Source organism: Prinia subflava, chromosome 13, assembly GCF_021018805.1.
Source record: "Prinia subflava isolate CZ2003 ecotype Zambia chromosome 13, Cam_Psub_1.2, whole genome shotgun sequence".
In the NCBI taxonomy this organism is placed as follows: domain Eukaryota; kingdom Metazoa; phylum Chordata; class Aves; order Passeriformes; family Cisticolidae; genus Prinia; species Prinia subflava.
In genome coordinates this window covers 21,194,581-21,205,726 of record NC_086259.1, presented here as the reverse complement: position 1 = coordinate 21,205,726, position 11,146 = coordinate 21,194,581, and the positions used below count along the sequence as shown (strand labels likewise).

The following is an 11,146-nucleotide window of genomic DNA, read 5'->3' as shown; positions in this document are numbered from 1 at the left end:
CACCAGGGTAGCCAAGCTCTGGGATGGACTGACAAGTGCGCCAGGCCTCCCCTGGCAGAGACTTCTGCCTGAGGCCAGGCCCTTGGTGTGGGGAGGGAAGGCAGTGATGGTGCTGGGTGCCAGTACGCAGCTGTTTGGAGATGGCTGCAGTCACGAACTGTCAGTTGTGGAAAGGGCCTGATTAGAGGTGCTTCTGTCTGTTGGTTTTGTCTCGGGGACCTCTACTGCTGAGTTTTCTTTCACCCTGAACTCACTGCAGTCATCTTGAGCTTTTCCTGAGCAACCACTCACCCTGCACAAAGCATTCCCTCAGCAGCCTCTCGCAATCCACCCTGCAGATCAGGACTGGTCACAACCTCCATCTTTAGTGCTACTCCCTAGGGCTGCTGAGCACATGGAGGTATCTGGTGCCCACAGGGTTCAGAGGGCTCACCCGGGCCTTGCTCTGCCCTATGTAGTGTAAGGGAAGCCAAAGAACCCTGCCCTGCCCCAGGCAGATACAGTGCTTCATTGGGGGCGTCCTGGCTCAGAAGGGCAGCTTCCATTGGCAGGGCTGCGTGGTGGCCTGCCACAATCTCACTGTGGGGGCCACACTCATCAGTGACCAGTGGCTGCTTGCCACAGGCAGGAACATCTACCTGAACATCCACGGTGAGAAAACCACACTGGAGGTTACCCGTACACTGCAGCTGTTCCCGGGCAGCCAGGAGCAGCCTGCCTTGAGCATCGAGCACATTGTTGTGGCACCCTGGCTACCCGCAGGCTGTGGCCCTGGCCCTGCTGAAGTTGATGCAGCAGGTGCTGCTTGGAGAGGTGATGCCCATCTGCCTGTCCCAGAAGGACTGTGTGCACCCAGGGCAGGTGAGCTACATCTCAGCCTGGGGCTGCAGTGCCACCTTTGGCTTTCCTGACATGTGTGATGCTGCCTGAGTACAGCTAGAAATACTGCAGTGCACAGAACACGTCCCACTGCGTCCAATGGCAATGGCAGCTTCTGCTTGGGCGTGAGTGAGCTGCGGCAGGACACCTGCTATGGGCATGCAGATAGAGCTTTTGCCATGCAGCATTCCGATGACGGTACCTGGTACGGCATCATCGGCTAAGGTAAGACCTGCACAGCTGCAAAGTATGGCACGGATGTGGATGTGAAGCGTGTCCTGGCCTGGTGAAGGAGACAGTGGCAGATGGCTGAGGCAAGACCACGAGGGAATAAAACTGTTGCGCACCAGGCTGCGAGCTCTGTGTATGTCTGTCTGTCCATGCAAGGCTCTGTGTGTGCGCGCCTGTCCGTCCAGGGTCTCTGTGCCCGGAGCTGCACGGGCCTATGTACTGGGGCTAACGTGTGCCTGCCCTCGCTCCCGGCAGGTCCTGCAGAGCTTCGGCGGGCACTGGCTGGAGGGTCCGGGGCTGCAGGGGCTCCGAAGGATTCTCGCCCCTGCACGGTCTGGGGTGTGCGCGGCGCTGCCCCCCATGGGGCTCTGTCCACGCGCCTGCGGAAGTTGCGTACACCGGAAGTCCGGCGGAAGTCCGCCCCGACGGTGAGCGTGGCTTGTCTAGCGACGTTGGGAACTCTATGGTGGCCGCTCTCTCATAGGCTCTTGCCATCGTGTCTATGGTGCACTTGGCTAGAAGGGCTCTTCCCGCCGAGCACTGTGGGGCGGCTATGGCGGCGCTCCGGGAGCCGGGTTACGGTCGTTGAGGGAACTGGGGGCACCGCGCGGCGCTGCGGCCACGATGGCTGCGGCGAGCGAGGAGTCGCTGCATCGGCTGTCGGGGACGAGCCCGAGCGGCGAGGCGGGCGGGCTGGTACTGCGGCCGCGGGGCGCCGAGCAGCACGTCTTTAAGGCACCGGCCCCGCGCGTCTCCCTGCTGGGACTGGACGTGCTGGCGGCGCAGAAGCGGCGGGAGCGGCAGGAGGAGGCTGCCGGGGGAAAGCGATCCCGTGTCGCATCCTATAAGGACTGGGAAGAGGGTCGTGACGAGGCGGGCAGCGCCGAGGACGAGGAAGAGGAAGAGGACGAGGCCGGCCGGAGCAATCGCAGAGCTCGCAGGAACAGGTGGCGTTTGCAGGGGGGTTGGAGGTTCCTGGTGCCGGCAGTCCGGCCGGGTAGGGAGCGCAGGGTGAGCACAGGCGAGGCCGCAGCCTCCGGTGTGGAGAGAGGGGGCCTGCGGGGCATTGGGGCAGAGGCTGCAACTGGAGCTGTACGAGACCAGCCGAAGGGCAGCTGTTGCTCAGTACTTCTGAGCATTTCTTCTCTCTGCTCTGCCTGCCCAGACATTACCGCTCTGTCCACGTGGAGACACCTTCCTACACAGGGGGTGTCAGCGAGGAGTTCCTGGAACGCAGCCGGCAGCGGGAGAGGGAGCGCCGGGAACATGGAGTTTTTGCTTCCTCCAAGGAGGAGAAGGACCGAAAGAGGGAACGCAGTAGGGATCGGGACCACAATCGTAAACGAGACCGTGGTAATTGCTCAGTGATCTTCGTGGTGCTTCTTGGTTTGGGTCTGGGCTTGTCCTTTGCCGTGTTTGTACTCTTTATTAATGTTTGTGGTGATTTTTGCAGCAGACTTGGGGAGCCAACTGTGCAATAGGCACTTGATCCTATTTTGTTTTTGCAGAGGAGCGGGATAGGAGTCATCACAGCAGATCAGAGAGGGACAGCTCGTCAGAACGGAGTGGCAGGAGGAGTGAACCTGAGAGCCCCCGACATCGACCCAAAGGTGGGAGCAGGACCTGGTAGGGCTCTAGTGTGAGACCTAACAGGGAGGGAGGGGCTTGGAGTTTTTTATGTTTCCTGCTGTTTTTGCAGGATAGGGGTGGTAAAAAAGCTTGTACCTTGTAATGTTTGTGATTAAGGCAAATGTAGAACTCCCAGCTCCCAGGTCTGGGAGCAATGTGCCAGCTGTGCGTGTTTGAAACTCTGGCAGATCTCTGCATGGTGGGGTCTGTTCTGAGTCTGTGCGATAGGAATATGCAAAATTCCTTGGCATCACTGGGTCAGCCCCTTCTCTTACAGGGAGGGCCAGTGGGTATGCTCTCTCCCTGCTCCTTTCTTAGAAGATGGTAGGTGTCTCCAGGTGCTCAGGGCCGCTGTTTGAACAACAGGTGTCAAACCTCATCTCTTCTGCCAGATGCAGCCACACCATCTCGCTCCAGCTGGGAGGAAGATGATGGCTACAGCAGTGCCCATCGCTCGCAGTGGGAATCTCCATCTCCCACACCTTCCTATCGAGACTCAGAGCGTAGCCACAGACTGTCATCACTGCGAGACACGGACCGGCGGGAGCGGGACAGGTACCAGTGCCTGAGGCTGTGCTGTGACCTGTGGAGCTGCAGAGAGGGGACTCTGTATGTATGAGAAGGGTTTGGCTGTGGGCACAGTTCTTCCCATCTGCTGTGTTTTCAGGTCTGTGAGGAGCCGGAACTCCGATAAGACGCCGTTGCCAACCCCATCATACAAATACAATGAATGGGCTGATGACCGGAGGCACCTGGGGGCCACGCCACGCCTGTCCCGGGGGAGAGGTGAGGAATCTGGGCTGAGCTGCCTGGGGTGGGCAGTATGGAATCCCTTTTCCCGTGGCACAGAGTTGGGGTTTCCTTGGGAACGTTGTGGACTATCTGGCTCACCCCAGGGCGGCGCACAGAAGGGGACGAGGGCATCGCCTTTGAGACGGAAGAGGAGCGGCAGCAGTGGGAGGATGACCAGCGGGTGAGAGTCTGGGATGGGCCAGCGGCTTGGGGCCACCAGGCTGTGGGGGATGGGCAGAACTCAGTGCTGCACCTCTCCCTTCCCAGCAAGCTGACCGGGACTGGTACATGATGGATGAGGGCTATGATGAGTTTCACAACCCTTTGGCTTACTCCTCTGAGGAGTATGTGAAGAAGCGTGAGCAGCACTTGCAAAAGCAGAGGCAGAAGCGGATCTCAGCACAGCGGCGGCAGATCAATGAGGTAAGGCTAAGACTCAAGGTTGGCTGCTCTGAACATGTGGGCTTTGGTGCCTCTTGAAAGATCCATTTGTTGAGCCCTTGCTCTCAGGTGGAGAAGGACACTTGCGCCAGGCTGAAGGAGTGCTCACAGGGAAACTGTGAGTTCCCTTGGAAAATCCAGCTCTGCAACTGTTGCATGGGCAGAATTCCCATGTTGGAGTGACTGGTTGATTGTAGTGTCCAGGACAGCAGGAGTGCAGAGAACCATGCTCCTGCTGTTCTGAATGCAGGATCATTACTGGAGCTGTCCACTGTTGTCCCAGTGGATGCTGGGGGCAGCTGCTCTCTTTACATGAGTAAGATTGTGTTCAGGCTTCCTGATGTATTCTGATCACCTTGCAGGCAATGTCCATTGTGCGTTTCCTTCGACACAGTGCTATTGACTGTGTGCTTCACATGGGCAGTTTCCTGTACTGCACTGCTTCCAATTACTGTCCCTTCTCTTGTGCTTATTTTCAGGCTCACTAGTTTTGAACCATCTTGTTGCCACTGCAGAGCCCAGGCCCAAGCTTGGTGTTCTGGTGTGATCTCTGTGATTTTCGGTGGGGCTTTATTGTTTTTCTGATATGTTGTTTCCTGCAGGATAATGAACGCTGGGAGACAAATCGCATGCTGACCAGTGGTGTGGTCCATAGGATTGAAGTGGATGAAGATTTTGAGGAGGATAACTCTGCTAAAGTGCATTTGTTGGTGCACAATCTAGTGCCCCCTTTCCTAGATGGAAGGATTGTCTTCACTAAGCAGGTAGAGACTGGCTGAAGGCACTGATGGCAGGGAGCCCTGTATATGTGAGGCCTTTTTAGTGAAGCAATGCCTTTTCTCTCCAGCCAGAGCCAGTCATCCCAGTGAAGGATGCCACCTCGGATTTGGCCATCATAGCTCGGAAAGGCAGCCAGCTGGTGCGCAAGCACAGGGAGCAAAAGGAGCGTAAGAGGGTAGGTTGCAGCCCTTTGGCTTACTGCCCACTTTACACTTTTTGTAGTTTCTCACAGCCTTGTTTGGACTCTGCAGCGTTCAGGCTTTGGCAGCAGTGATGATAAGGAGTTCATATTTTTGTGACCCGGGACATCATGGCAGCCCAGCTTACTGTATTGCCTCATAGCGGCAGCTGTGATGTGATTTTCTTGGGTGCTGCCTTGGGACATGAATCACTGTGCATTTGGACATTTGGGCTATGGGAGAAGGAAGCAGGTGGAAGAATGTCAGGTAGCTTAGGGACTGTCAGCAGCCAGTATGGCAGCAGGATGTACCTTGTCATGTCTCAGCAGAAAAGTTGTGAGGAGGAGTGTGGGGTAAGGTAGCAGATTAGTTTTTGGGGGTGTTTTCTAGGGACCTTCTCTAAAGCTCATGTAATAGCTGTGAGGAAAGTATAGATGTGTTCCTCGTACATTGAAACTGGGCTGGATTTGATCTGCTTACACTATGAGTGGAATGGTGGTGGTAGATAAACTGATAGCAGAGGTGGGAGGAAAGCCTGTGACTGCTTGGCAAGGGTCAGGAAGATTATCTCTGGTTCACATCTGTCTAGGTTTAAGTTCAAATTTAGTGGAAGGGTCAGCAGCTAGAACTATTTTCTTAAGAGGCAGTTGGTAATCCTTTGCCTGAAGTCTCTGTATCCATCCCAGTGTCTTAAAATTCTGCTTCAATTCATTCAGAAGAGGGGAACCTGATGTAGGAGTGGAGTGTGCATGCTGCACTGGGGAACTGTGGTACTAATATACTTTTCCTAGTCTTAAGAGTAGGATTGGGGAAGAAATTTGACTGTGACAAAGTTATGCTGTTCTCTTTTTCCAGGCTCAGCACAAGCACTGGGAGCTGGCAGGCACCAAACTGGGAGACATTATGGGGATCAAGAAGGAGGAGGAGAAGGATGAGATGGTGACAGAAGATGGCAAAGTGGATTACAAGTAGGGGCTTGCTCTGAATTACTCTGCTCAGCTGGTAACAGGGGCTACGGGCATTGCAAAGTGTGTGGACAGGCAGTTTCAGGACTTGTACTGTTTCCTTAGAACAGAGCAGAAGTTTGCTGAACACATGAAAGAAAAAAGTGAAGCTAGCAGTGAGTTTGCCAAGAAGAAATCGATCCTGGAGCAGAGACAATACCTACCTATATTTGCTGTACAGCAGGAACTGCTCTCCATCCTCAGGTATGGCTGCCAGGGCATCCCCAGGCCATTGGCCTATGTTTGGGAACTCAGTTGTGGAATTGTATAACCATGACTATTGGGAAGCTGTACTCTCAGGAAACAAACTCATTGCTTTGTGTTTGCTCAGCTGTCCCACCTGAGCAGGATGATGCTTAGCTAGAGAACACAAAAGCCCTTCTTTGAAGGTGTATGAAGAAAAACTTTTTCCTTTTCCTCAGAGATAACAGCATTGTGATTGTGGTGGGGGAGACGGGGAGTGGGAAGACAACTCAGCTGACACAGTATCTCCATGAGGATGGCTACACTGATTATGGCATGATCGGCTGCACACAGCCTCGCAGAGTAGCTGCCATGTCGGTGGCCAAGCGCGTCAGTGAGGAGATGGGCGTGCGTCTGGGGGAGGAGGTGAGTGCTGGGTAGGGCAGGGGTGCCACCCAATGGCAGTGAGTGCATGGGACTGTTGGAAGACTTCTGGTATCTCTGCCCTCCCAGGTAGGCTATGCCATCCGCTTTGAGGACTGCACATCTGAGAACACAGTGATCAAGTACATGACAGATGGCATCCTGCTCCGTGAGTCGCTGCGGGAGGCTGACCTGGACAACTACAGTGCTATCATCATGGACGAGGCACATGAGCGCTCGCTCAACACTGATGTGCTGTTCGGGCTGCTTCGGGAGGTGTGTGTGACCCTGGGCTAGAGCACAGCAGCATGGGGCATGTGATCTGGGACAGCCCTTCTCTGCCAGGACCAGGAGAGGGAAGCAGAGCAGCCACATCTGTCTGTACTTGACTGCTCCAGCATTCTGGTCCTTGGCTCTGGGGGGTTAAGTCTCCTCTAATGCTACCAGAATCTTGCTGGCTGAATGTCAGAACTGCCAACACAGAGGTCTTTGCTGGATTAAATTTTCCTGGACCAAGGTTGGCAGGTCTTTTTAACTGCACTAACCATAGGGCATCAATGTTCCCTGGCATGCACAGCCACTTCCTGTGGAGTACAACAGAAGCTCTTACTTGTGCCATTGTCTCAGTAAGAAAACAGCCCACAACCATGCATGAATGTGCCTTCCATATTGTTCCTTTCATCTGCTTTGTAGGTGGTTGCCCGACGCTCGGATTTGAAGCTTGTTGTCACTTCGGCCACCATGGATGCAGAGAAGTTTGCCTCCTTCTTTGGGAACGTTCCCATTTTCCACATTCCTGGGCGCACTTTCCCTGTGGATATTCTTTTCAGCAAGGTATAGTTAAGCTTGTGGATGGAAATTCTGTTGGCAGGAGGGGGTTGTGACTAGGTGTGCTGTACCCTGATGGGGACACACAGGACAGCGTAGGAGTCGCTGTGGTGAGCTACAGTCTTGCACACAGGACAGGGCAGGTAAGGATATTAGTCCAGATTAACCTGGGCTTTGCTGTTCAGACTCCACAGGAGGATTATGTGGAGGCTGCAGTGAAGCAAGCCTTGCAGGTCCACTTGTCTGGTGCTCCTGGAGACATCCTCGTCTTCATGCCTGGCCAGGAGGATATTGAGGTGAGTTGTAAGGACAGGCACTACCCTACCCCCTTGTTTCAGTCTGATGTTTTCACCCCTCTTTGTGTCTAGGTGACCTCAGAGCAAATTGTGGAGCACCTTGAGGAGCTGGAGAAGGCACCTGCTCTTGCTGTACTACCAATCTACTCTCAACTGCCCTCGGACCTGCAGGCCAAGATCTTCCAGAAGGTGCTGATGTGTGCTTTGTGATTAGGGTGGGGACAGGGAAAACTGGAGCAGGAGACAGTACAGAGCAGGAGTGAGAGGTGTAGATATACCTCGGTATTGCATGTGGAGGGTGAGAGAAAGCATGTACCCCACCCCACTTTCCAAATTACCCCTGTCTCTGCTCTGCACTCCTCAGTGGAGCAGAGCTATGCCCAGGAGCATGGCTGATGTGTAGTGTGCTTGCAGGCTCCTGATGGGGTCAGAAAGTGCATCGTTGCCACTAACATTGCAGAGACCTCACTGACAGTGGATGGTATCATGTTTGTGATTGACTCTGGCTACTGCAAATTGAAGGTGAGCTAAGGTTTTCTATACAGTTTATCTTCTGATTTCTAGGGCAGGTTGAGGGAGTTCTGAGGTCATGGTCCAGCCTTCCTCTTACCTCTGTCTGATCTTCTTGTGCCCTGAAGGTTTTCAACCCCCGTATAGGCATGGATGCGCTGCAGATCTATCCCATCAGTCAGGCCAATGCCAATCAGAGGGCTGGCCGAGCTGGCCGGACAGGCCCAGGCCACTGTTTCAGGTAGGCACATCACTGGTGTTCCTGTTCCTGTTGTATCCTTAGCTTGGCATCAGGATATGTATATCTTTTTCTCACTGGAGCTGTTCATGATCTTGAACTTTGGGGGCATGTGGGCAGTAGGCAGGCCTGAAGGCCTTCTTTGGACCCAGTGCTTCTGCAGAGAAAGTGTGCTCCACTTTATTCCTGTACCCATCTTCACTTATGGCTGGTCTGCCCTGAATGTCATCAGGATAAGAGCCAAGCCAAAGGCCTTTCCCAAGCTATGTTGTAAGACCAGGGAAGGGCTGTGCTTGGTCATGTGCTGTGCTGCAGCCCAAACACCCCAATGTGCTGAGGAGGCCACAGTTTGGCTGGACTATAAGTGCCTCCCCAGGGTCCTGCTGCTGGGTGCTGGGTTGCTGTCCTGTGCCATGATGGGCTGGGCTGGGCACAGGCTGGCAAGTCTGTGAGGAACGCAGTGGCCAGAACAGGAGGAGCATGCTCTTGACATCTCTTCCCAGGCTCTACACCCAGAGTGCCTACAAGAATGAGCTGCTGACAACCACGGTGCCTGAGATCCAGCGCACCAACCTCGCCAATGTAGTGCTCTTGCTCAAGTCCCTGGGTGTGCAGGACCTGCTGCAGTTCCACTTCATGGATCCACCCCCTGAGGACAATATGCTGAACTCCATGTACCAGCTCTGGATCCTGGGGGCCCTGGATAACACAGGTATTGGCTGCTGGGATAAGCTGCCAGTCCATGGAACTGGGGTCTGCTCAGCTGCTGATCACCGATCCTTGTTCTGTTCCTACAGGTGGTCTGACCTCTACAGGACGTCTCATGGTGGAGTTCCCACTGGACCCTGCACTCTCCAAGATGCTCATTGTCTCCTGTGACATGGGTTGCAGCTCTGAGATCTTGCTCGTTGTCTCCATGTTGTCTGTGCCTGCCATCTTTTACCGGCCTAAGGTACAAGATGCTGCTGTTCCAGCAGCCCAGGGCCCTTCCCTGCCCTTTGACTAACCCATGTTCTTTGCTTGCCCTTCAGGGTCGAGAGGAGGAGAGTGACCAAGTGCGGGAGAAGTTTGCTGTTCCAGAGAGTGATCACTTGACTTACCTGAATGTTTACCTGCAGTGGAAAAACAACAGCTATTCTACCTTGTGGTGCAATCAGCACTTCATCCATGCCAAGGCCATGCGGAAGGTGAGGCTGTGGCCATAAGGCTGGGGGAGACAGTCTTATGCAGAAGAGGGATGTGACCAGGATACACCTTTGCAGGTGCGGGAGGTGCGTGCTCAGCTCAAGGATATTATGGTGCAGCAGCGAATGAACCTGGCATCCTGTGGTACAGACTGGGATGTTGTCAGGAAGTGCATCTGTGCTGCATATTTCCATCAGGCTGCAAAGCTGAAGGTGAGAGGTGTATGAGCTGCCTCGGGGCTGCAAGGCCCTGCCTAGGAACAGGTGGACTAAGCACAGTTGTCTTTGCAGGGCATTGGGGAGTATGTGAACATCCGCACAGGCATGCCCTGCCACCTGCACCCCACAAGCTCTCTGTTTGGCATGGGCTACACACCAGACTACATTGTGTACCATGAATTGGTTATGACTACCAAGGTGAGCTTGAGCTGAGGACTAGCAGGAAGGGTGATGAGTGCTCCAAGGGAGATGGGACGACTTTGCTGTGAGACTGAGATCCGTCTGAGTGGCAAATATCAGCCTTTCCCATATATACCAACTAGGCATGTCTGTGTCATCTGTTTGTCCCTTCTCCCATTATTTTCTTTGGCTTCTGTGGGATATGTTTGACCCTCCTTATGGTCTCCAGCCTGTAGCAGCTCCTGAGGCCAGGAGGAATTGTGTGGAAGGGGTATGGTCCCAGCCTGAGAAGTGCCATCAGCAACTGGGGGAGGAAGGGAGCTGCTATGGCTCTGGGAATGGTGCCCAAGCCCCAAAGATGCCATCCTGCTATCTGGTCTTTCTGTCCCTGCAGGAGTACATGCAGTGTGTCACTGCTGTGGATGGAGAGTGGCTGGCAGAGCTAGGCCCCATGTTCTACAGTATCAAACATGCTGGCAAGTCACGCCAGGTAAGGATTCTGTCCTGGATGAGCTGGCAAACTGCAGGGCCTCTGCATTCTGCTGCTGTATGTGTGTGTTTTGACATAAAGGGAGCAAGCTTGTGGGCCTGCAGGGAGTCTGCCGTCCCTGACCTGCTGCTGCCTTGCTGCTCCAGGAGAACCGCCGCCGTGCCAAGGAGGAAGTGTCTGCCATGGAGGAGGAAATGGCTTTGGCAGAGGAGCAGCTGCGAGCCCGCCGGGAGGAGCAGGAGCGCCGTAACCCACTGGGCAGTGCAAGGTGGGTGATAGCCTGGCTTGCCTGTGTGGAGGATCCCAGATTCCCTGTGGGAGCTCTGGTGCAGGAAAAGGTTTCATTTCTTTTAATTGCCCTTGTCCTCTTTGGCAGATCTACTAAAATCTATACCCCTGGGCGAAAGGAGCAGGGGGAGCCCCTGACGCCACGACGCACCCCAGCCCGCTTTGGTCTCTAAGAAGGCACAACCTGTTCCTTTGAGGCTTGAGGTAGTGCCCAGCTACTCTGATCAGTGTATTCTGAGGTCTCTACAGCTTGTGACCCTGGAAGGCTTTAGTGCTTGGCACTAATTTTGCTACAGAACAGAAAGAATTTTATTTGTTTAAAGGTTGTCAGTCTAATCCTTGCTTTGTTTTGCACTGCTTCTTGTCCTGGAG

General features: G+C 54.3%; 2 protein-coding genes across 3 annotated transcripts; both read left to right on the top strand.

Annotated features, from left to right (window-relative positions):
- Positions 1 to 394: 394 nt before the first annotated feature.
- LOC134557823 (uncharacterized) lies at positions 395 to 1,733 on the top strand (the record flags this gene model as incomplete). Its single annotated transcript, XM_063411089.1, has 3 exons — positions 395 to 400; positions 459 to 861; positions 1,366 to 1,733. Coding segments are annotated over exons 1-3 (777 nt in total), but the record flags the coding sequence as incomplete, so codon positions are not given.
- On the top strand, positions 1,574 to 11,100 carry DHX38 (DEAH-box helicase 38). 2 transcript variants are annotated; one of them, XM_063410803.1, is made up of 26 exons: positions 1,574 to 2,057; positions 2,276 to 2,463; positions 2,619 to 2,720; positions 3,132 to 3,294; positions 3,407 to 3,525; positions 3,636 to 3,712; positions 3,799 to 3,954; positions 4,575 to 4,736; positions 4,820 to 4,927; positions 5,787 to 5,899; positions 6,002 to 6,139; positions 6,358 to 6,544; positions 6,632 to 6,817; positions 7,235 to 7,375; positions 7,555 to 7,665; positions 7,738 to 7,854; positions 8,080 to 8,187; positions 8,304 to 8,416; positions 8,917 to 9,125; positions 9,211 to 9,365; positions 9,445 to 9,600; positions 9,676 to 9,810; positions 9,889 to 10,014; positions 10,391 to 10,486; positions 10,633 to 10,754; positions 10,863 to 11,100. In XM_063410803.1, exons 1-26 carry the CDS (start codon positions 1,735 to 1,737, stop codon positions 10,945 to 10,947), a joined length of 3,696 nt encoding a protein of 1,231 aa, XP_063266873.1. In that variant the 5' UTR covers positions 1,574 to 1,734; the 3' UTR covers positions 10,948 to 11,100. The 2 variants fall into 2 exon arrangements, with proteins under 2 accessions (XP_063266873.1, XP_063266872.1); XM_063410802.1 differs by having other exon boundaries at positions 10,568 to 10,754.
- The last annotated feature ends 46 nt before the right edge of the window (positions 11,101 to 11,146 follow it).